At 47.5% G+C, this 24,074-nt stretch overlaps 1 protein-coding gene across 11 annotated transcripts in view; it reads left to right on the top strand.

Moving 5' to 3' along the window:
- FAM193A (family with sequence similarity 193 member A) overlaps positions 1-24,074 on the top strand; it is a 170,245-nt gene that overhangs the window by 140,217 nt on the left and 5,954 nt on the right. For 6 of the 11 annotated variants that reach the window (XM_086705605.1, XM_086705602.1, XM_086705600.1 and 3 more), the window contains 6 exons: positions 296-593; positions 1,479-1,662; positions 2,658-2,888; positions 5,250-6,081; positions 13,719-13,800; positions 22,716-23,481. In XM_086705605.1, coding sequence (XP_086561731.1) covers positions 296-593; positions 1,479-1,662; positions 2,658-2,888; positions 5,250-6,081; positions 13,719-13,800; positions 22,716-22,809 — 1,721 coding nt within the window. In that variant the 3' untranslated portion in view covers positions 22,810-23,481. Of the gene's footprint in view, positions 1-295; positions 594-1,478; positions 1,663-2,657; positions 2,889-5,249; positions 6,082-13,718; positions 13,801-22,715; positions 23,482-23,922; positions 24,021-24,074 lie in introns of those variants that run through there. The other 5 variants (XR_015250641.1, XR_015250642.1, XR_015250639.1 and 2 more) reach the window with 3 other exon arrangements.

The following is a 24,074-nucleotide window of genomic DNA, read 5'->3' as shown; positions in this document are numbered from 1 at the left end:
ATGGACAGTGTATCTTTGATGTGGTCACACAGCGAAGTGTCCTGTCCTCCAGGGTTTGTGCTGACGTGTTTAGTGTTAAGCCAAAAAAGTGTGTGGCTCAACACCCACACGTGTGACAGCATGTTCAGTGTGGTGAATCCAGGTGAGGGGTATGTGGGTCGTCTTCGTAACTGTGCCTTCACAGTCTCTATAGAGCTTCGAACATCTTCACACGAAAAGGTTGAGAAAAGGTTTAGTGAACAGAAACTAACTTAGTGCAGCGTCCTCGATGACCCTTCTGTGTCTCCACACGCAGGCGAGGTGTTCCACGGCGTCAGCAAGGAGGACCACAGACATGCGGTGCCGGCCGCCCCGAGGAACAGCCCCACGGGCCTGGCGCCGCTCCCCGCCCTCGCCCCTGCCGCCCTCGCCCCTGCCGCCCTCGCCCCTGCCTCCTCGCCTCACCTCGCAAGTCTCGCGGCCCCGTCCTTCCCCAGCACCGCGGCCACGTCTCCCGGGTTTGTGGACACGCGCAAGAGCTTCTGTCCTGCTCCCGGAGCCCCCCCGCCCCCCACCACAGACAGCTCCCTCAGCGCCCCCCCCAGCGTCTGCAGGTGAGCCTGGGGCCCGCCCCGGCGATCTGTTCCTGGGCATGTGCGGCTGAACGGCCAGGGAAAGATGGACAGGGGCGTGCCCAGCAGAGGCCGTGGGACGAGGGGAGGACACTGGTCGCATCTGTAGTCCTCAGAGCTGGGGCCACCAGGGATCGGTGTGCAGACCACCATCTAGCCACCAGCTGCTTCACGGGGGAGAGGGGTCGGGGGTACCTGGGTGTTTTTTAAGTTGTTAGACATTCAGTGAAGAATGATACAACAGCTTTAAAAAAAAAAATTTTTTTGTTTTAATGTTTATTTTTGAGACAAGGGGGCGGGGGGAGGGGGAGCAGAAGGAGAGGGAGACACAGAATCCGAAGCAGGTTCCAGGCTCTGAGATGTCAGCAGAGAGCCTGATGCGGGGCTCGAACTCACAGACTGCGAGATCATGACCTGAGCCGAAGTCAGATGCTCAACCGACTGAGCCACCCAGGCGCCCCAAACAACAGTTTTTTTTTTTTAAAAAAAAAAAGATGATTTAGGGAGCACTTAGGTGGCTCAGTCAATTGAGCGTCTGACTCTTGATCTCAGTTTGGGTCTTGATCTCAGGGTGGTGAGTTCAAGCCCCAAGTTGGGCTCTGCGCTGGGCAGGAAGCCTACTTAAAAAACATAAAAAGATGATTTGTGTTGTGTCTGAATTTGCCTATGTGAAGCCATCCCCACACAACCTCCACCGTCCGCCCCATGAAGCGGTGGCAGGAGGGACAGTGCAGAAAGAGACTGAGTGTGGCCTCCAAGATTATGTGCCTGCCCACACCGCCTTTCCTGTGTGGCTCCTGGTGTCCGGGCAGCACCCTGCTCCCCATACAGCTGGCGGCTGGTAACCGCCTATGTGTGGTTTCACAGTGACCCCGACTGCGAGGGGCACCGCTGTGAGAACGGCGTGTATGACCCGCAGCAAGACGACGGGGACGAGAGTGCTGACGAGGACAGCTGCTCCGAGCACAGCTCCAGCACCTCGACCTCCACCAACCAGAAGGAGGGCAAGTACTGTGACTGCTGCTACTGTGAGTTCTTCGGGCACGGCGGGGTAAGTGTCCCCGGGGGCGAGTTCCTGGGGGGCCGGCACATCCTGGGGCAGCGGCACGGCACGGCCACACTGTGTGTAGAGCCCCAGGCGCAGTGTGAGGAGAACCGAGGGACGGTCCGGAGTCGTGGCTCGCCCTGTAGGTTGTACTCACCCTAAGGAGGTGATGAAGATACCTGCCCAGAGATGTAGCTCTAAGGATTACTGCATTTTTGCATTTGTTTGTGAGTTTTAAAACAATTGATGAGCTAGGGGCCTACCGAACAGCTGGCCGTGGAACCGTTGGGTCTGGGCTGTGCACAGCCGTGTGGTGGGGGTGCTCGCTGTGCGCGGTGTGCACGTGGGATTCCTGTTGCCGGGATGCAGGGGATGTTGATGCACATACACACGTACACCTCCTTCCAGAAGGGTCTGTCTGTACAAGCAGACGTCAGCCGTGGTGCCTTGGGGGGGCTGGGAGGAAAAGCAGCGACTGGCATTTTGCTCTTTTTCCACTTTTGTTCTGTCTGCATGTGCTCAGTGGGCACACGTGTGTTCAGTGTCAGGAAGACGTTTTGGCAGTGGGATTGAGGGCAGTTTTCTTTGTTCCTTTTGATGCTACACAAGAAACTACAAATGGATGAAGAGACTGTATAAACACTATTGACTTGAAAAGATAATCACTGTATCCTGTAAGAAGTACATTAACCCGTACATGTGGGTTCTTTTTCCTTTTTCAGTTTAAAAATACCTGTTCGTGTACATAGTTGGTCCTACGTTACCGCATTTTTCACGAACATGTGAAGGTTGACAGGGTCTGTGCTAGAACTGGTCTTGGGGTAACTGTGGTAGGTTTTCCTTTTTGCCACCATTTGTTTATCTTATTTTTCACAATGAACGCTTATTACCTGACAAATAAGGAAAAGTTTACTTCTAGGGATATGTGCTGGAATTGGCAGTATTCAGAGTCATGAAAACATGAAGCTTAATTGAGTTATGTTCTCATTTAATTGCCTTAGCCTCCGGCTGCACCAACAAGTAGGAATTATGCAGAAATGAGGGAGAAGCTTCGTTTGCGGCTGACCAAGAGGAAAGAGGAACAGCCTAAGAAAGCGGACCAGCTCTCCGAGAGGGAGGGTGTGGTTGACCATCGCAGGGTGGAGGACCTTCTGCGGTTCATAAACAGCTCCGAGCCCAAGCCAGTGAGCAGCACCCGAGCCGCCAAGCGAGCCAGGCACAAGCAGAGAAAGGTGAGCGTGCCACAAGGTGCTGCCGGGGGCGGCGGGCGGGCCTCGGGGCCCCATGCCCACCATGCTGCCGCAAGGGCCCCGGACCATCTCTGTGTCCGTGGCAGGAGCCGGGCAGAAGCCCTATGTTGTATTTTCAGGACACAGCTTCCCCTTTTTAAAGTCACAAGTTTGTCAGTGGATCTAAAGCAGGCCTTTGGGTCCCTATGCCCAGCGGGGGCGCTGCAGCAGACCCACGACCTCTGTCTGTGAAAGAGCCTTCCTTCCCAGGGAGGTTGAGGAAGGAGCCCCTGGCTGGGAGTCAAAGGGGGTTCGCGGTGGGCTTTGGGAGACTGCGGGGAAAGAAGTTACTTCGACATGCGGCTGGGACAGGGCTCTTGGCACAGCGACATCCTTGGGACCTAGTCCGAGGGCTCCTCCCGTCCCCTCGCTCCTCGTCCCCCAGCTGGCAGAGGACGATCAGGCAGAGCCATCCCGGAAGAGGGCAGGCACGTGGCATCGGAGCCCCGGGTGGAAGAGTGGGATGGAGGGCCGTCGCGGGCAGCCCTGGGCACCTCACTGCAGGGCGTGTGCATGGGCTGTCTCGAAAGCAAGCGTCTGCCGTGACTAGACGGGTTGGGCCAGCGGAGGACACAACGTGCAGAGGCTGTCCGCTAGCACTTCCTCTTAGTGCTGCAAGTGAGGACACGGGCCGCGTCTGCCCTTCTGTGTGCCTCAGCGCCCTGGGGCCGGGCCCATGCCAAGGCCATCCTGGTTCCGGCCTCCTACAGAGGCAGACCGTGGCAGATGGATCTGGGCTGTGCAGAGGGAACCTGGAAGGGCGCAGGCTCTGACAGCAGGAGGGGTGGCGGCTTCGGGAAGAGGCCAGGCACCTGCGAGGTCCCACAGAGACAGAGTAGAAATCTCCCCCACGTGTGTCAAAGTGGGCCACCCAGCAGGAGCCCTGTTGGGCTCCACGGCCCCAGGCGAGGTGGAGTTGAGGGGCCCTGAGGAGAAGCCTGCTCTGCACCCGAGGAGCCCGGGGTCTGCCGAGCCCCACTAGGGCGGGGCAGTGAGACGTATTCCCCACCAGGAGTGTTCCACCAGGGCCCACTCATCCCGTGTGCTCTGTACCCAGCACCCCGTCTTCCAGAGCGGCTCGCAGACCTGCTTTGCGTCTGGCTGACGGGCTGGTTGTTGAAGGCACCATGTACCTGGTTTTGAGTTCCCTATAGATTCTGTCTTGTGGCAGATTTACCCCCTGACCTGCTGTAGGGGGCGCCCTGCTCCTAGACGCTGGGATACCTGTCCAAAGTAGCACCCACAGGGGCCACTCCGGGAGCTGCCTGTGGCTGCTTGCCGTGTCCAAGGCTTCTCTGTTAATAGGTGGAACCAGGATTTTAAATAAGTTTTACCTGAATTGTCCAATTAAGTTTTTTTAAAAATCTGTCATCAAATTTTTAACATGATTTTATGTTTAAGTTTTTCACAATTACAAGTAAATTGTCTCTTAAAAACATTGCCTACTGAGATGTTGTGAAAAATCATGCAAACCCGGAAGGACTTCTAAATGCAGATGTGTTTGCCAAAGTTTGTTACTGGAGCGCAGGGATGCAGAGAGCCCCGCCTCTCGCTCTTCACGGCTTCTGTTTGTTGTCAGGGCAGAAGGAAGAGTTTGTGCCGAGGCTCCTGGACTTGTGTCTCACCAGTGAAGCACGGTCTTCGCCAGGCATGAATATTAACGTGACGCCACGCCGGAGGGCAGAAATACATTAGCATGTATATATAATAAATATATTAGCATGCCATTGGCTCTGTGACCCTGGTGAAAATATGTTGAGGCCTTTGTTCATCTGCTAGGGTGGGAAAAAGGAGTTGCAGGTTTTTCGGTGCAGCGCGCACTTCTGACATGTGGATCCACCGGCCTCGCCCGCAGAGGCGCACTTGCCCAGCTGTGGTGGCAGGGGCACGGCCGTTAAACCGCCATGTGATCGGTGTGCGCGGCTGGTTCTCATCCAGACGTCACGCTCCAGCGGGAGGCCGGCACAGGGCAGGGGCACCGCAGCTGCCTTGACCTGTTTTATAGAAGTGCCCAGCCACAAGCTCAGAGGCCGTAAGGAATAGTTTGCTAAGTGGCCCCCGCCACCACCACCGCCTCCAGTAAAGTAATGAGTGTATATACCTGGGTAGAAAGATTAAATCTCATGGTTCCAGAGAGTAAAGTAATTTGGGGTGAGTGTGTTTTAAGCTTTGGGCTTATTATATATCCCCTTTCGGAGTTTATGTTCTTATTATATAAATTCGTTTTAAAGTTAATTGTTTTGTGTGCGTCTTCATGTTTAGAACACTTGCTGTTGTCTTAAGTTGCCTCTTTCCCCACGGCAGCTGGAAGAGAAGGCGCGCCTGGAAGCAGAGGCCCGGGCCCGGGAGCACCTGCACCTCCGGGAGGAGCAGCGGCGGCAGGAGGAGGAGGAGGAGTTTCAGCGGCTTCAGGAGCTTCAGAAGCTGAGGGCTGTGAAAAAGAAGAAGAAGGAGAGGCCAAGCAAAGACTGTCCCAAGTTGGACATCCTTGCTAGAAACTTCCAGGCAGCAGCAGAGTCTGTACCTGACTCTGAAAACATGCACAATGGCTCACTAGAGCAAATGGAAGAACCAGAGACCTCACCTCACTCCCCTTCCAGACACGGGGACCACTCAGAGCCGGGGCCGGGGCCGGGGGCCGACGGCGACGCCACCGACCCCATGGACGCCAGAGACTCCAAGCTCCTCCTCCCGAAGGAGGTCAGCGGGAAGCAGCAGGAGCCGCTGTCTTTTCTCCTTGACATCATGCATCAGCACAAGGAGGGGAGTGGCAAGCAAAGGCTCAAGCAGACCAGTAAGGCCAGCAGCGAGCCGGCAAGAAGGCCGGCCGAGCCCCCCAAGGCCTCCGAGAGCCAGCCCAGACCGCGGCCCCAGACTGAGTCGAAGGCAAAAGTCCTGGACCTCGCTTCCCTGGCAGAGCAGAAAAGAGAGGAGAGGAAAGTCAACAGTAACAACAATAACAAAAAGCAGCTGAACCACGTCAAGGAAGAAAGGTTGAATCTGGCCCCCCAGGAGCCTGCCTCCCCCAGCGAGCACCCTCAGGACAGCAAGCTGGTGCCCGCAGACTCTCCTCAGCCCAAGGGCAAGAGCAAGAAAAACAGGAAGAAGAAAGGAGACAGAGTCAGCAGCTCAATCGGTAAATATGGAGCTGGGGGGGGGGGGGGGGGGGGGGAGTGTGGCTGCTGCCCCCTGTCCAGGGTGCTACCTTGTCCCTCCTGGCTTGTGCTTCTTGTGGCTTGCTTTGTCACTGCAGTGAGAGACAGTGGCCATTGTTTGCTTTTGTTAGTTTGAAATAATTATAGATGGACAGAATTCCCCTACACTCTTGATTCCCGCAAATCAGTGTGTTACCACATTGGCTTTGTCTGTCTTTTTCCCTCTTCTGTTGTTTTTCTGAAGCAAAGGAGAGAAATTTCAAACATGAAGCCCCTTTACCTTTAAATACTTCACTGTGGGGGCGCCTGGGTGGCGCAGTCAGTTAAGCGTCCGACTTCAGCCAGGTCACGATCTCGTGGTCTGTGAGTTCGAGCCCCGCGTCAGGCTCTGGGCTGATGGCTCAGAGCCTGGAGCCTGTTTCTGATTCTGTGTCTCCCTCTCTCTCTCTGCCCCTCCCCCGTTCATGCTCTGTCTCTCTCTGTCCCAAAAATAAATAAACATTGAAGAAAAAAAAATTTTTTAAATAAATAAATAAATACTTCACTGTGTATTTCCTCGAAACAAGGATATTCTCTCACAAAACCACAACACAGTTATCAAAATTAAGAAATTAACACTAGTACAATACCGTGACCTAATTATATAGGCCTTAACTCCTGAAGACGGAGCATTGAGAGGGTCCTCAGTGTGGTTTGCATTTCCATTTTTCTCTAATTACGGTGAGGTCATGTTCTTAAGAGCGGTTTGTCTCTTTTTTGTGAATTTTCTATTCTTTATTTTTTTCTCACTTTATAATTAGGTTTTCGGTCTTCTTATTTCCATGTTTAATAAGAGTTTTTCACGTTAGACATACTAGCCTTTTAATGTGTTACATACTGCAGATACGTACGTGCTCCCAGTTCACAGGTTGTCTTCAGCCTTGCGGAAGTGTTCTCTGTCACTTTTATATAGTCAGTTCGTTGATCTCCTGTTGCCTCTGGATTTTAAATAACAGTCAGAAAACGTCCCTCTAGCACAAAGGTGGAAGAGGGGTGTGTGTGCCTGTGTCTTGTAGCATTTGTGTGGTTCCGCCTTTTTCATGTAGTGCCTGGTACGTTGGAGTTTGTTCTTGTGTATCCTGTGAGGCTTGGGTCCAGTATATGCTCTTTCTTTAAATGGTTAGCCCGCTGGCCCAGCATCAGGGATTAAAAATTCGTCCTGGGGCGCCTGGTGGCTCAGCCGGTTAAACATCCGACTTTGGCTCAGGTCATGATCTCATGGTTTGTGGGTTCGAGCCCCACGTCGGGCTCTGTGCTGACAGCTCGGAGCCTGGAGGCTGCTTCGGATTCTGTGTCTCCCTCTCTCTCTGCCCCTCCCCCTCTCACGCTCTGTCTCTCAAAAAATAAACATTAAATTTTTTTTTTTTTTTTTAGTTAAAAAAAAAAAAATTCATCCTGCCCCAGTGATTCAGGACATCTCCTTTGCGCCACACTAAATTTCTATTCTGGAATTTCTGTTCTTTTCCGCTTTGCTTTGTCGTGTGCTGTTGCCGCACTGAGTTAGTTATTTGGGGAGCCCTGTGTGTTTCAGTGAGGCCTCTCCTCATAGGTGTTTTCCAGCATTGTCCTGGCTGTTTATTCCTCTCTGTGCTTCCGTGTGGACTTCAGTGTCCGCGTGCTGGGGCCATAAAAAAAGCTTTGTTGGTATCTTTATTGGAGTTGCATTAAATTTATTCATTAGGGGAGAATTGATGCCTCTCTGAATTGATTGCCCTTTCCAGATGTAGGAGTGTTTCTCCACTCGTTCAAGTCCACTTTTGTGGCTTTTAGGAATGTTCTGAAATTTCTCTCGTAGATTGTCCACATTTCTTACTGAGTTTCTTGCTCACTACGTATTCGATCTTCCTCGTTTGCAATGTCATTGTGGGACTCCTCACCGTTATGTCTTCTCGCTCTGCGCTTTATGTACATTAGCCACTAGTCACACGTCACCACTGAGCGCGGGGAATGTCGCTGCTCCAAGTGGAGGGTGTTGTAGTGCAAACATACAGTGGATCTTGAAAGCCTTGTATGAAAAGAATGAATATAAATACAAAATACAACAATGTAATTTTTGTACTGATTACAGGTGGAAATGATCGTCTTTTGGCTATATTTTAATTGAACGAAATGTATGTTACTAAAATTAATTTTACCTATTTTTAATTTTGTTATTGTGGCTACCAGAAAATCTTAAATTATATTTGTGGCTCACATCATATTTCTGTTGGATAGTGCTGCTCTGAGTGGTTGTTTGTGTACACAAAAGCTATTGATTTTTGTATATTAACTTTATGTCTTCTGTCTTACTGAATCATTTTATTGTTTGAGTGTTATTGAGTGATTCTCTAGGGTTCTCCAGCTGTTCTATCATATATATACAAATAGAGAAAGCTTTATTCCAACTTTCCCAAGTCTTACCCTCCCAGGGTTTGATTGTATCATTCTCAATCTTAGCAGAAATGTCTGGTGTTTCCACATTAAGTCAGATTCTGGCTTTAGGGTAAGGTTTATATATCTTATCATTTTGAGAAAATATGCAATGAGTCCTACTTTTATGGAGTGGTTTTTTTTAATCAGGAATGGGTGTTGAATTTGGTGAAAGATTTTCTGGAATCTGTGGACATAAATATGATTTTTCTTCTTATACCTATTATATTATTAGGTTTCCTAATGTTGAAGCAGGCTTGGATTCCTGGAATGAAGCCCATTTGCTTGTAGTGTATTGTATTCTTTAGTTTTGGGTTCTGTTTGCTCTGATTTTAGTTAGCATTTTCATACCAATATTGATAAGAGATACAGGTCTGTAACTTTTTTTTTTTTCCTGCTTCCTGTATTAGCTTTGGCTACTAGTATCATATTTCATAAAGAAATGTAAAAAATTAGGGTTTCTTGTTTGTTTTTCATTTTCAGTGTTCTAGAACAATTCACCCTGCATTGAGACTATCAAAGCTTTCAAGTTCTGAGAGAAAAACTCCTATGCAGCCCTTTGGGCCTGGTGCTTTTTTATGGGCTAGGTCCTTGATAATTTTGTCTCTTTTCTGAGAAAGATAGAAATGGAAATTAGTTTATTTGGCATTGCTGTTTCTAATGAGGTTAATTTTAGTAAACTATATTCACATAGTAAATTATTTTTTCAGCTAGGTTTTCCAACTTATTTACGTAGATGTGTGCAAAGTACCTTATTTTTAAAAATTTATTTTCAATGGCTATTTTCCTCATCATTATTTATGTTTTCTCCCCATTCTGTTTCATTCATTAGTTAATAGTTTGTCTATTTTGGGGACGCCTGGCTGGCTCAGTTGGTAGAGCATGTGACTCTTGATCTCACTCAGGGTGGTTGAGTTCAAGTCCCATATTGGGTGTGGAGCCTATTTAAAAAAAAATAGTTTGTTTTGTTACCTTTTTTTTTTTTTTTTTTTTTTTAACCAGCCTCTTGATTTATTAAATAGGTTTACTGTTGTTCTAATACCTCATGAATTTCTGCTTTTTATCTTTATTTTCTTCCTGTGCTTTCCTTTATTTTTTTGATTATTTCCCAACTTTTTCATTTGGGAATTGAGTTCATTTGTTTTCATTCCACCATTTTTCTTGATCAAAGTATTAAGTGCTTCAGATTTTTCTCTGATCATTCCTTTAAATACGTTTCATAGTCTGATAATGTTTCCATTTTGGTTTTTTGTTTGTTTTTAAGAAATTCAGTAATTTCTTTGTTTTTATCCCTCATTCACTAGTAGTGTAATAGGTGACTTTTAGGTTTCTGGGTGGGAGAATTGTTTTTGTATGTTTAATAATTTCTAGGTTTCCTGCATTGTGATCAGAGTTTGTTGTTTGTAATATTTTTGTTTTGTGGAATTTACAGGTATTTTTTTGTGACTGTTCCATATATACTTCAGATAAAAGTGTATTTTTTCTGTTATCATGGGGAAAATTGGATATGTATCTCCCATCATGTATCGATGAGTTATAGTAAGGGTTAGGTCTTCTGTATCCCATAGTTGTTTTTTGTGCTCTTGACCTGTCTTTTCTTATTTATTATTAATGAGTTTCTATGTTGTATTTCTTGTAGTTTTGCTTTATAAAGGTGGTGTTTGTGTTATTTGGTGCACTATAAATAACTATATATTTTATATAACCATATGTATAATTATGTGACTATAACAGCTAACTACAATATCTTCTTAGTGAATTGTGGTTTTTAGTACTGAAAAATATCCTTCTGTTGTGTTTTTGTGCTTTTGGCTTGGATTCTACTTTAGTTAAGATGGTGATCGTTGCCCCTTTTTTGTCTCCATTCGCCTGGCGGGGCCCCTCTGTGCTAACCCCTTTCTGAGTCACTTAGTGTTAGCTCATTCTCTGATTTTAGGTAGCACAAATCTGAGTCTTGCTTTGTGAGCCAAATGGAAACTCTTATCTACAGGTGAGTTTAAGCCCATTCCCATGTATTATTACTGTGTGCTTTGTGTCGGCTCTGATTACAGTTTATAACTACTCTGTGTATTTTATACTTACGGTTTCTTTTTCTATGTGATGTGTTTCCTTAGCTTTTATTTGTAAAAAATCATTGGTTTTCACGACACTTGGCAGTCTTGTCTGAGTGCATTCCTCCACACTTGCACGTCTAGTGCCCCGTCCCTGCTTTCCTTCCACTGCTGGCTCCACGGGAAGCGCTCTGACACCCACTTATTGCCGGGGCAACAGTCTGTGAGCCGATCCCATCCTTTCCATTTCGCAGTCCCTTCTCTTCCCGGTTTCAGCCGCGTTGTTTCCGCTGTGTCAGACACACAGTACTCATAGGTCCACAGCTGATTACATTCCGTGCTTGTGCTGGTCCTCCTGTGAGGTTTTCCCAGCCCTCTTCTGGTTGGGTGGAGCTTGCTCCCGGGCGCGTGTCCCCAGGCAAGGGTCAGGGGCACAGAATTCTCTGAGCTTTGGCAAAGCAGAACATTTCCTGCACTCTTTTTTTTTTTAATTTTTTTTTTTCAACGTTTATTTATTTTTGGGACAGAGAGAGACAGAGCATGAACGGGGGAGGGGCAGAGAGAGAGGGAGACACAGAATCAGAAACAGGCTCCAGGCTCTGAGCCATCAGCCCAGAGCCCGACGCGGGGCTCGAACTCACAGACGGTGAGATCGTGACCTGGCTGAAGTCGGACGCTTAACCGATTGCGCCACCCAGGCGCCCCTCCTGCACTCTTAATGATGAACAGACAACCTGGCTGGATATGAAATACTTGGGTCATACTTTCCACTCTGATTAATATAGCTTTGTTGTGAAAAACGTCTTTGTGGTGCTGAAACTGGTCATGGTTCTCTTTTTTCCCCTTATACCAAGATGTGCAATACTGATTATTAGTTCTAATCAGAAGAAAAGAATATAAGAAATTTGCTTTATTGGGATACCTGGGTGGCACAGTTGGTTAACCATTCAGCTCTTGATTTCGACTCAGGTCACCATCTCATGGTTTGGGCGATCAAGCCCCTCATTGGGCTCTGCGCTATTAACCGGAGCTTGGGAGTCTCTCTCTCTCTCTCTCTCTCCTCTCTCTCTGCCCCTCCCCCTGCTTGTGAGAGCGCTGCACTCAAATGAAATAAACATTTTTCTCAAATGAAATAAACATTTTTTTTTAAAGGAAAAAAAGAAATTGCTTTATTAAGACAGCTTTCCTAGCAGATGTACCTGCTCTGTCTGCTTTTGTGGTCGTTCCTCTTCTAGAACTGTTAATGGAATGACTATTGATTAGAGATTGTTCCTACCTTAGACTTCACTTTCATTGTATCTGTAAACACCCCTGAGGCTCCTGGGTGGCCCAGTTGATTGAGCTTCCTACTCTTGATCTCAGCTCAGGTCTTGACCTCCGGGGTCCTGAGTTCAAGCCCCTATTGGGCTCTGCACTGGGCATGAAGCCTACTTTAACAAAACAAACAAACTAACAAACAAAAAAACCCTCCTGCCCCATCTTGCTCTTCCTCATACGTCGGTGTTGCCTTGAACAGGGCGTCAGCGAGTTGAGTCGGCAGCCAGACGAGCGAGGTCTTCTCGATGTCCAGACAGAGCCCTGGTCAGAGTAGTCTTTGTGGCTGGGGAGGGATGGACTGGGCCGTGGAAGCCAGGCAGCTGTGACTGGGCGTGTTGTGAGGATGACTGTGCCGGCTAGTGAAGGCCAGCACTGAAGCAGTGGCAGTGGATGGAGATGGGGGAGTCCCTGACTTTTCACAGAACGCTTGCCCAGCACCTAGAGAGTGTGATGCTATGGGCAAGGGGCGATGGGAGGCTCACTGTCAGGAAAGGAGCAGGCTTGCAGCAGAGTATGGGACCCACTGTTGCCTGTATTGGGGGTCAGACGCCCGAAGGCGTGTGTTTGCAGGAGGTAGCTTTATAAGCGTGAAACTCAGGAAAGCCGTCTGGGGCAGGGGTGGAGGTTTGGTGGTGTCGGTATCCAGGTGGAAGGAGGGACTGGGGGAGTTGCGGAGGAGGAAGGCTGAGAGTAGAAGGGCCTGGGTCCGGCAGGGGCAGGGGGCTGTCTGTGCAGGTGGGGCTGTGGTCACGCAGGTCCCGACAGGGAAGCTCTTCCCTGCCGTTTCTGTGAGCTCACGGATGTGAGGGCGCTCTGCCTGGTGGCAGAGGTCGTCAGTGGTGCTAGCTGCTTACACAGGGGAACCATGTCTCGTGCTGCTGTGGAAGTGCCCCAGTGATGGGGGAAAAGGTGTGTCTGTTTGTTAAAGGTTATAAAAAATTGCCCCATGCCAAAGTCTGCAGGAAGCGGACACTCTGCACCCTTCTCTGATGGGGCTGGCTGTTGTGCCTGCACTGATGGTCCCGCGCGAGGCCCAGACAGGGCCCAGGAAGTGCCCGGCATCCCACAGGTACCAGATGGGGTGGCAGAGCAGAAGCGAGAAGTTGAAACCCTCAAACTGGCTGAGATTCCAGGAGATGGAATAGTCCCAAATCATTAGCCTCCCTGCTATCCTGTTTTCAAATTGGGTGATTTAACTGTAAAGTGAAAAAGCAGCCTTGCTTTTTTATTGGAACAGCCTGAAAAGTTTTTGATGATGTTTCTGGGATGTTGCATATGTAAACCAAGTGTCTGGGAGAGCCATCTTCCTGTAGAGGTTGATGTCTGGGACCGGGGTACAATTGTGCCCTCTTACTGTGAGGGACAGCGTTTTCCTCCCCTTCATGCTGCCCTCTGGGCAGCTTCTCTATTCACTAGTGCACCCCTGCCCCCAGTAGGGACTTAGGGCAGCCTCTGGGCTCACAAGCACTTGGGTTTCCAAGAGTCTTCCGAAGGGCTCTCTCATCATGGAGATGTGTCAATTAAAGACCGGTCCCTTGGGGATTGGGTGTCAGCAAATGGGCCTCTTCTGGAGGGACCTGAAGCGACAGCTGCTTTGCTCAGCAACCACGTGAGTTCCCCGATGTCCAGGTTGGACCTGGATGTCCACAAGCACGTGGGACTCAGCTGCCCTCTTTTAGCTGTTTGTAAAATCTCATCTTGGAGAACATTTTCAGTTTGCGAAGCTGTTAAAATTAAGTAGAGTAAAGCCACATGGTTTCTTCTCTTGTAATCTGACTTGCCTTGTTTCTTTCGTTTAACAGATGATGTCTTTCTGCCTAAAGATATCGACCTAGACAGCGTGGACATGGACGAGACCGAGAGGGAAGTGGAGTATTTCAAAAGGTAAATGTTGGGGCTTGTGTCTGAAGTAATGTGGGTTCACGGCTGCCATATACGACCCTCCCGTGGCGTTGCCAGTTGTGTGGGGCACAAGTTCTGTCATCTGGCCAAGGAGCCTGGCTCCTCAGTAGCATTGCAGCCCTGTGACGGCCTGCCACACATGTCCCTCCATAGCCCCAGCACACACACTGGCCTCCTCACTGCCGCTTGCACCCAGGCGCTTCTCCCCTCCCTTCTGTGTGAAGACTGGTTTAGGACAGTGGTTCTCGACGTGCTCTGGACCAGCTGCACCAGTGGGGCACACAGGCCTCTCCCCACACCTGCAGGGTCAGGCGCTGGGGAGGGACCTGACGTCTGTATGATCACAAGCATCCCTGGTGACCCTCATGTGTGCTGACACTGAAACATTCTGTATGGCATGCTTTTAAGGAGAAAAGTAACATTTTAGATATTTTCTGTTTTCCTGACGAGCATCAGACTTTATTAGTACTGTGTTCGATAGTATTTTATCTTCTTTGTGAATTTTGGCAAGCAAATTTTATTTTAAAGCTCCTTGTTCCTTCTTTGTTAGTACTTTAACTTGTTTCAGGTAACCACACACACACACACACACACACACACACAAGGAGCAGTGTGTTTGCTCTGAATTCTAATTGTTCAGGATAGGATAGGACAGAAAAGAAGTCTAAATATTTCTGGAAATTATATTTATTATGTAATTTATGTGTGTGTGTGTGTGTATCTCAGCAGACGGAATAAAGCATCTGCTCAAGTTGGACATGTGTTCATTACAAAAACTCTTAAGTAGGACTACACAGGCACATCCTTAACATAATAAAAGGTATCCATAAAGTACAACAAATGCCATACTTACAGTGAAACATTAAAAACTGCCCCTTGAGATTAAAAAAGAAAAAAGAAGAGAAGGATGCCCATCATCACAACTTCTGTTTGCGAAGACATAAGAAGAAAAAAAAGGATAAGAATCAGAAGGAAGAAATGGGATTGTCATTCTCAAGTGGTACAGATGTGTTTGTACAAAGTCCAGAATGACCTATAGGTAAATCACTTGCATTAGTAAGAGAGTTTGCCCTGAAGCTAAATTCTGGGGAGCAAGGGATGGAATAGGGACTTTTCTTGGATAAAAGCAGAACTTTGGAGGGAAATTTTCCCAAGGTAGGTCTGTAGGCCTCATATATTTTTGAAATCATGCATGTGCTTATAAACAGAGATTATCAAACACCCAAGACCTGGGGAAAACAAACATCTAGAAATGAAAAATATAATTATTAAAATCAAGATCTTAATAGATACACGATAAACAGCTTAGACACTGCTGAAGAGGGAATTCGTGAATTTGAAGAAATATCTCAGACATACCCCCCGAATGCACCATAATTCAAGGAAAATAGACATGGAGGAGAGAGACTGTCTAACATATACATTTAACTGGGACCCCCCCCCCCCTTTGGAGAAGATGGGGACTATAGAAAAGCAGTATGTAAAGAGAAATGGTGCCTGGGGACTCTGAAGAGCTAATGAGAAATCCAAATCTACAAATTCAACAGTACAATATATACCATTAGGACAAACAAATAAAAATCCATTCCTCAACATAGCAAATGTAAAACCCAAAGACCATGGAGTGATATTTTCAGTGCTGGGAGAAAATTGTCAGTCTATAACTATGTTTCCCACAAACCTATTCTTTAACATAAAAGAAAAACTACAGGAACTTGCTACAAAAACATCTGTATAAAAAAAACATCTGGGGCGCCTGGTTGGCTCAGTCGGTTAAGCGTCCGGCTTCGGCTCAGGTCATGATCTCACAATTTCTGGATTCGAGCCCTGCGTCGAGCTCTGTGCTGACAGCTTAGAGCCTGGAGCCTGCAGCCTGCTTCGAATTCTGTTCCTCCCTCTCTCTCTGCTCCTCCCCCGCTCATGCTGTCTCTCTCTCTCTCTCTCTCTCTCTCCTTCAATAATAAATAAAAACATTAAAAAAAAAATCTAAGATTACACTTCAAGAAAAAAGATTGATCTTAGAAAGTCTGATTTGCAGAAAGGAGAGAGAAACAGCCTGATAAATGTCGGTAAATAAAATGCTTTCTTTGTGACAAGATAGTACTAATAGCCAGTTGACATTATGTCTGAAAGAACCACCGTATTGAACAGTAGCTTGTGAGTTCGTGTAAAGTAGAGCTGAGTATCCTCAGGTTCTTTTATCATTCACGTATTTAGCAGTTAAGTATTTCAGGGTTTTTTTTAATGTTTATTTATTTGTGAGAGAGAGACAGAGTGTGAGTGGGGGAGGGGCAGAGAGAGAGGGAGACACAGAATCCGAAGCAGGCTCCAGGCTCTGAGCTGTCGGCACAGAACCCAAGGCGGGGCTCAAACTCAGGAACCGTGAGATCGTGACCTGAGCCAAAGTCGGACGCTTACCAACTGAGCCCCCCAGGTGCCCCAACAGCTAAGGATTTAATATTGAGACTCTGAGGTGAAGGTGATACAGTTTCACAAGCAGTCCTTAAAAGAATAGAAATAGGCTGTATAAATTGCTAATCTATAGAAGGAAAAAAAAAAATCAAAACTCAGAAAAAACAAATGTAAAGAAGGTACAGTAAACAAATTTTAAAAACACGAGAGACACAAGTTCAGTTTTACCAGCAACCATTATAGATAAAAAGTTTGTCAGATTGTGTTAATAATTTTAAATGCACATATACATACTTACACACATGCACGCACACACACATACACGTACCATTTACGAGAACATACTGAACATACCTAAAACGATGAATAGAAAGGTGGAAATAAAGAGGGAAAAGGAAGCTACTGTATAGTTATGTCATTTATTTATTTATTTTATTTTTAAATGTAATGTTTATTCAGTTTCAAGAGACAGCAAGCAGGGGTTGGGCAGAGAGAGAGAGGGAGACACAGAATCCGAAGCGGGCTCCAGGCTCTGAGCTGTCAGGACAGGGCCCGACGTGGGGCTCAAACCCACGAGCTATGAGATCGTGACCTGAGCTGAAGTCAGACGCCTAACTGACTGACCCACCCAGGCGCCCCTGTATAGTTATGTTATTATCAGACAGAATGTTTTAATATAAGGGACAGTTGAAGGTTGCTATACAGTAATAAAAGGTTCAGTGTGTGAGGAAGACCTAGAAATTTTAAACTAAGTCCTTAATGAAATAGCTTCAAAACACAAAAAGGAAAATTGTTTTGGGCTGCACGGAGAATCAAATCCACTCTTCTTGTAGGATATCTCAGACGCTTTCTCTGTGTGGCTGCTCGCTTGAGCAGTGCAAGCACCCACAAGGATGTGGGGGATCAGCAGAGCTTGGCCAGCAAGCTGAGTCTAATGAGTACAGATGAAACTGTGTCCAGGAACCGGGGTCTGTGTTCTTATGCACACAGGGAACGTTCACAGAATCAGAACACTTGCGGGGCCATGGAAAGCAGGGCTCAGAGGTTTCAGAGAATGAATATGCATAATTTGTGTTCTCTGCCCGTAACATGTTTAAGTAGGAAATGTGCAACAAGTAAAATTTTAAGTCCCTTAATATTTGGAAATCTGAAAGTATATACATGTAAATAACTCATGGGTTAATAAATAAGAAACCACAGTAAGACATTTTAGATACACGGAGCTAAAAGATAGGGAAAACGCATATGAAAACCTGAAGGATGTGGAAAAAGTTTGCTCTTTCAGTGAAGCCTTGGATGCTGCCAAGTGAGTTTTTAAAACTGAAAACAATGACTTGGGATTTCATTTGAGAAATTAGGGGAAGAACAACCAAATGCAAAGAAAGTAAAAGGAGATAATACATAAAAGAAAGATAATGAAATAAAAACCAAATACAGAGAAGATCAACAAAGCCAAAATTTGACTCTACAAATATTAACTACATAAATAAACCTTTGAGAGACTGGTCAAGAAAAATCAGAAAAACAAAAAAAGACACAAAAGAATATAGTAATTAGATGGAAAGGAACCAGGATGTCAGTGATTATCAAAGTTGGACCATGGCTGTGTCCATTTCACTGCATTCGATTTTGTGTGGGTCTAAATCTTCCATAATAAAGAGGGTTTCTTTAATTTCATGAACATGTAAATGGAAAGGATGGCATAATTAATAACTACAGGTGCTGCAGTAATTAAGATACAAGAGGACACTGGGAACAACTGCATGATTAATTTTAAAACTTAGGTACGAAATCAACCCAATAAATAGCTTGAATGATCCAGTAACCCTCAAAGAAATCAAAGCAGTTATAAGTCTTCCCAGTGAGAAAACTATATTCTGACGGTTTTGCAGAGAATTCTCCCAAAACCTCAAACAGATTATCCAAGCTTATACTGATTCTACCAGAGAATGGAAACAACACAGGACTTCCCACCTCATTTTATGAGAGAAGGAAGAATTTTATACCAAAATCTGCTAAAAAGCGATACAGAAAACATGAAAAATTACAGATCTCTTTCAGTCATGAGTATTAGATGTAAAATCATCAAGAAAAAGTTCACATCAAGAAAAAGTTCAAATCCAACAGTATTTTAGGAAGCAATATACGACCAAACAGATGTACCCCAGGGATGAATTCAAGGAGTATTTAATATTAGGAAATCCACAAATGCGATTTACTAAACTGATACATTAACGAAGAACCATATGATCGTTCCATAGGTTCAGAAAAAACACTTGATAAAATCTTAGCACTCTGTTAATTAAAGAGAAGAAGAAGAAGAAGAAGAAGAAGAGGAGGAGGAGGAGGAGGAAGAAGAAGAAAAATGGTAAACTAGCAATAGAAGGAAGTATCCTTAACCTGAAACGATTTACCAAAAGAAGAGAGAGAAAAGAAATTCACATGGAACGTTTTCTGAATTGGGAAACATGGAAGCACATGCAAAACAGAGGTGCTCTGTTTCCACTTCTGTTCAACCTTAAATTATAATTCCCAGACAGCAGAATAAGAGAAGAAAAGAAATTAAAGGCTTAAGGAGTGGAAAGGAGGAAATAAAATTCCATTTTACAGATGATCTAAGGGTCTACAAAGGGGATTACAGAAGAATTTAGTAAGGATCAGTGTACAGAAGTTACATTTCTCTACAGCATCCATAATTTGAAAATGTAATTTAAATAAAGACAGCATCTATAATAGCACCAGAATCTGTGCAATGTCCATGAATAAACCTAACAAAAGTTGCACAGGACTTATGCATAGAAGACTTTGAAACGTGACTGAAGAACACTGAAGACCCAGATCCTGTATTCATTGACAGGAAAAGTCAGTATCATAAAGCTGTCGTGTTTCCCAAAATTTATCTGTAGATTTTAAAACCCAAGAAGAATGTTACAAAATTTAGCGTTTTTAAAACATGTTAGGATGGATATATTGTGCTTGCAGTCACACAATGAAATGCTATACAGCAGCGAAAAGGAGTGAACTAGAGCAGTCTGCAACATGGATCTTACAAACTGAATAGTCAACAAAAGGCAGGACACGAGAATGTAAATAATACCCTGTTTATATAAAGTTCAATTTAGACACAGCTGAAGTACATCTTTTGAATATACCCACCAATCAGTCCAGCAGCTCCACTCCTGGCTGTCTGCCCAAGAGAAACAAGAGCGTATCCACACAAAGACCTACACATGAATGTTTCTAGAAGTTTTATTTATAATAGCCAGAAACGGGGGCCAACCCAGATATCCACAGCAGATGAACAGATAAACCATGCTCTGTCCATCTGGTGGACGCCACTCAGCAATGAGAAGCATCCTCCTGATGAAACACCATAGATGGATGTGAGAAGCAGTGTACTTAGTGCACAGGAGTGCATCCCGTGAAGTTCCATCTACATGAGATTCCAGAAAATAAGGTTCATCTGTAGTGACAGACAACACATCGCCGTTTGCCTAGGGCCAGGGAGCCAAGGAGGTGACAGACGACAAAGGGACACAGGAAAATTGGGGATTTCCTGGAGATGTTCTGTCTGAATTGAGGGGAGAGTATATTGTTCGGGAATACTACACATAGATGTTAAGACTATAAAGAAAAGCAAGGAAATTATTGACCTAAAAAGCCAGAATAGTGATTACTGGGAGCAGGGCGGGGCTCAGCTGTGGCTGAAGCAGGTGCTGGGTGGGGTTGCCTGGGTACTGGCAGCGTCCCAGGGCTTGATTCTTGCGATCCACAGTGTGTGCCTTATAATTTTTCTTTATAGTGCACGTCTGTTTCATTTGTTCTTCCTTATGTGTATTACATTTATAAGAAGCAAAAGCAAAGCAAAACAAAGAAACCTTATAAAGGGTTGATACTGATGCTCATTTTCTTGCCCATGCTAAAGACTTAGAAAGTCAGGATTATTAAAACATCATGATATTCGTGTGGAATATCGTGGAGCCCAGAAATAGGCTATACAAACACAGAGCTTTGGTTTATGACAAATGAAGGTGTGTTCATAAATGGGGCTGTGACATTTCAATTTGAATACTTAGCTCACACCATACTCAAAGGTCAGCTTTAGATGAGTTGAGATTCTAAATGTCAAAAGCAAGCCTTTTAATTGGGAATATAGGTGAATATATTTTTGACCTCAGAGTAGGGAAAGATTCCTTAGAAACAACAACCATAGGGGCGCCTGGGTGGCACTCAGTCAGTTGAGTGTCCGACTTCGGCTCAGGTCATGATCTCGCGGTCTGTGAGTTCAAGCCCCGTGTCGGGCTCTGTGCTGACAACTTGGAGCCTGGAGCCTGCTTCAGATTCTGTGTCTCCCTCTCTCTCTGCCCCGTCCCTGCTCATGCTCTGTCTCTGTCTCTCAAAAATAAATGCTAAAAAAAAAAAAAAAAAACTCAAAAAAAAAAAAAAAAGAACCATAAGATAAAAGATTGATAAATTAAACAACATTAAAATCAACAGTTTTTTTTAAGAAAGTGAAGAAATAGTATTTGTAGCACATCACAAAGGATTAGTATCAAAATATAAAAAAGAAACATTATAAAACAGAAAAAGACAAACATGTTGACAAATGGGCAAACAAAATGATCGGCGGTACAGAAAAGTGACCAGTAAACCGGCGAGGTCTTTAGCCTGAGCGGGAGCTGGGCGCAGAGGAGCAGCGGCTCTGCCCACCGCTTCTGGGAGCGCAGAGGGGCTCCAGCGATTGCGGGAAAGGGCTTGGCGGAATCGGGTAGAGTGGAAGTGGTACGTTTCACGGAGCCCCACTGCCTGCCCCACTGCCTGCCCCACATGGGTGCGCATGTGCTCGGCCCAGGCCGAACCACGTGAGCACGGCGTCCACTTGTCTGTTCCCCGTGGTCTGCTCTTACGGCCTTGAAAATAACAAAGTGTGGCTTCGTGGAGGAATTGCACAACATCATGTTGAAAGAAAGCAGTAAGAAAAAAATAATAGTACGGTTCTGTTTCTGGAAGTCCATGAATCAGCACACGAAATACTGCTGAGGAACCATGAGACCTGGGGCTGATTATCACCTGTGGCAGGGCTGCCTCCTGGGAGAGGATAGCAAGGTGCTGTCGGGTTGGTGGTGTTGGGCTTCTCCCCCTGGGTTGGGGGCGTGGCCACCCAGGCTTTCGTGTCATGGTTACCTGTGCACACGTGTTCTGTACGTGTGACACAGCCCACTGCTGACAGCACGGAGGCCCGATGGGGAGGTGGTATCAGAGCATAAGGTGCAGGGGAGCCGGGTGTGTGGAGGGGGCTCGGCAGAGCCAGGGGACTCTGGGCCTCGGGGCCCCAAGGAGCAGCTTGGGCTGTGTGTCCTGTGCCCTGAGAGCCCGTCAGAGGCCTTGCTTCCGTTGGGTTGGAGCTCTTTGTGGAGTGGCTTGCAGCGGGGCCGTGCGTGACCCTTGTAAGCATCGAAGTCACTGTTCTTGGGGACGTATGGGGCACACATGTGCCAGGGGGAGCCGCTGGGAGCGGCTGCGGGAGAAGGGAGATAGTAGAAACAGAAGGGAGAGCTTCCGGAAGATGCAGAAGGTGACGTTGCTGGACTCGGGGTTTGACCAGTTTGGCCGGGGAAAGAGAAGTGAGGTTCAGGGCGGGGTGGGGGGAGGGGGGGTTAGACCCTTCTACCTGGACACAGACTGCCGGGCGAGCTGCACAAGAAATTGAGGTTGGTCGGTTTAACCACTGTGTAAACCAACACACTTCCACTTCCAGTGGTGAGACAGCAGTAACCATTTTCAGGCTTAATTCAAATTTCTGCTACCCAAATGAGAGCTGGAAAGGTGAAAACTTCAGAAATTATGCCAAGTAAAGGCTTTTGAAAGAAAATGTTCTTCGTTTAATACAGAATCAGCCACTGTCGCCTGGGAAGCAGGTGGCAAAGTGTGGTCTTTTCCAAGCCCTGTTTGGCATGCAGCGTGTGACCCAGAACTGGAGCCCGGGGCCGGAGGCTGGCGCCTGAGGCCGCAGGTGCTCCTCTGCGCCCGCTGCGGCCCTGAGTGCTGGGTGGGCAGTGCAGGCAGCAGTGGGGCTGAGTCTGGCCATGAAAAGTCCCATTCCTCCCACATCGCGCTTCCCCGTGTGTTCGTGGATAAGTGAGGACGGCGGGGGGGGGGGGGGGGGATCTCTGTGACTTAACAGGTGACAGAGGCAGGGTGGTGGCCGTTGGCAGAGCCACCTTCACTGACTCAGGCTCATCAGAAACTTTCCTTGGGCAGCAGCTTCCCTGGGGGACAAGTTGGAGAAGAAGGACACGGGAAACCGGAGGACACTGAGGGCGCTGGCCAGTGTCCTGAAGTGGGGGACTCCCTCCTGAGGGCCCTTCCCTACTCTGACCCCTCTCCCCACACTCCCCCCTCTCCGGAGGACACTAGGCTTTGCCAGCCACAGTGAGAACGTGGGCCGTTTCCTTCCGTGACCGTTTGGCTCTTTGTCTCCACAGATTCTGTTTGGATTCGGCTAGACAGACCCGACAAAGACTGTCCATCAACTGGTCCAATTTTAGCTTGAAAAAGGCCACTTTTGCCGCCCACTGAATGAGGACCGCCTGGAGAGGGACGCGCAGGAGGTGGGCCAGGCCTCGGAGCTGCTGTGCTTGCCCAGGGCTGTGCCGGGTGGGCCACCGCACCCGAGACCACCCCCAGACCGAGAACTCGCTGCTCGGCCCGCGTTGGTAGCTCGTGTGCGTGTAGTCTGTGAGCGAGGCTTCGACCACAGCTCTGTGCTGTCGGATTGGAACAGTGGCTCCCGCCAGTTTCCCACCACGCGGCCTCAGAGCCTGGGCCGTGGCCAGAGACGCGTTCCGTCATCCACGTGGCTCGTTGCCTCTGCATCTCGCCCTGTCCTGTCATCTGTCCCCGCCGGGGCACTGCCGTCACTCAGCTCACGTGTGCCCTGCATCCCACCCGAGGCGGGCTGGGCGGGCAGGCGCTCTTCCGTTCTCCTCCACAATCTACTGTTTAAGAGTGTACACGTTGCGCTGTTTGTGTCTGATCCCCCTGACTTGTAGCCAGCTTGTGTAAGATCCCTTGCAGAATGAGAAAGTTCAAAAACAAAACCCCACCCAGTACTCACACCATCAAGTCTGTTAGAGAGTGTACGACTGTATTAACACGGAGGCCTGCCTGGCTACTTTTTTAACATATTGTTAAGTAATATTAAAATCATGTCTTTCTTTTTGAAAGATGGAATACATTAGTACAGCAGAAGACCTCGTCTGGTTGCTTTCTGCTGGGGCCCATAGGGCGGTGGGGGTGGGGGCAGGGTGTGGGGCAAGCGGGTGGACCTCCCCACCCCCCGTCCTCCCTGCAGTGGTGTATCTGGGCCCTTCCGTGTGCCCAGGACCAGAGCCCAGCCGGATGACTCTGAGGGTCTGGTGTGAGAGCAGTGGGGGCACCAAGAAGCAGCAGTGGGGTGCAGGCTGAAGAGGGGACACCGCATTCTAGTCTGCGGGGCAGGGGAGGCACAGCAAGGTTGGGGGGTGGGGACCAGTGGGCTGGGACTGCACACGGCCTAATGGGCACGTGCCCATCCAGCCTTCAGGGAGTAAACTGAAAAGTCACAAGCGTTAAATTGGGTATACATAAGGAACAACACGAGCAGGATTTCGGATGAAAAGGGGACTTCTGCCTTGGTTCCTTTCTCCTGAGATCTCTCCAGGCAGTTTGTGGGAGTCTCCGGTGGAGCCGCCATCCTGTTCCCACCCACTTCCCGGAGCACCCCGGAGCCCCACTGCTCCCCACTCTTGGTAAACCTGCGTGTGTGGCCCGTCCCTGAATGAAGGGGGAGCAATGAGGGCCCC

The sequence above is a fragment of the Puma concolor genome, chromosome B1 (assembly GCF_028749965.1).
Source record: "Puma concolor isolate L17-30 chromosome B1, mPumCon1.1.hap2, whole genome shotgun sequence".
Taxonomy (NCBI): Eukaryota; Metazoa; Chordata; class Mammalia; order Carnivora; family Felidae; genus Puma; species Puma concolor.
This window is presented reverse-complemented; position numbering and strand designations above follow the sequence as displayed.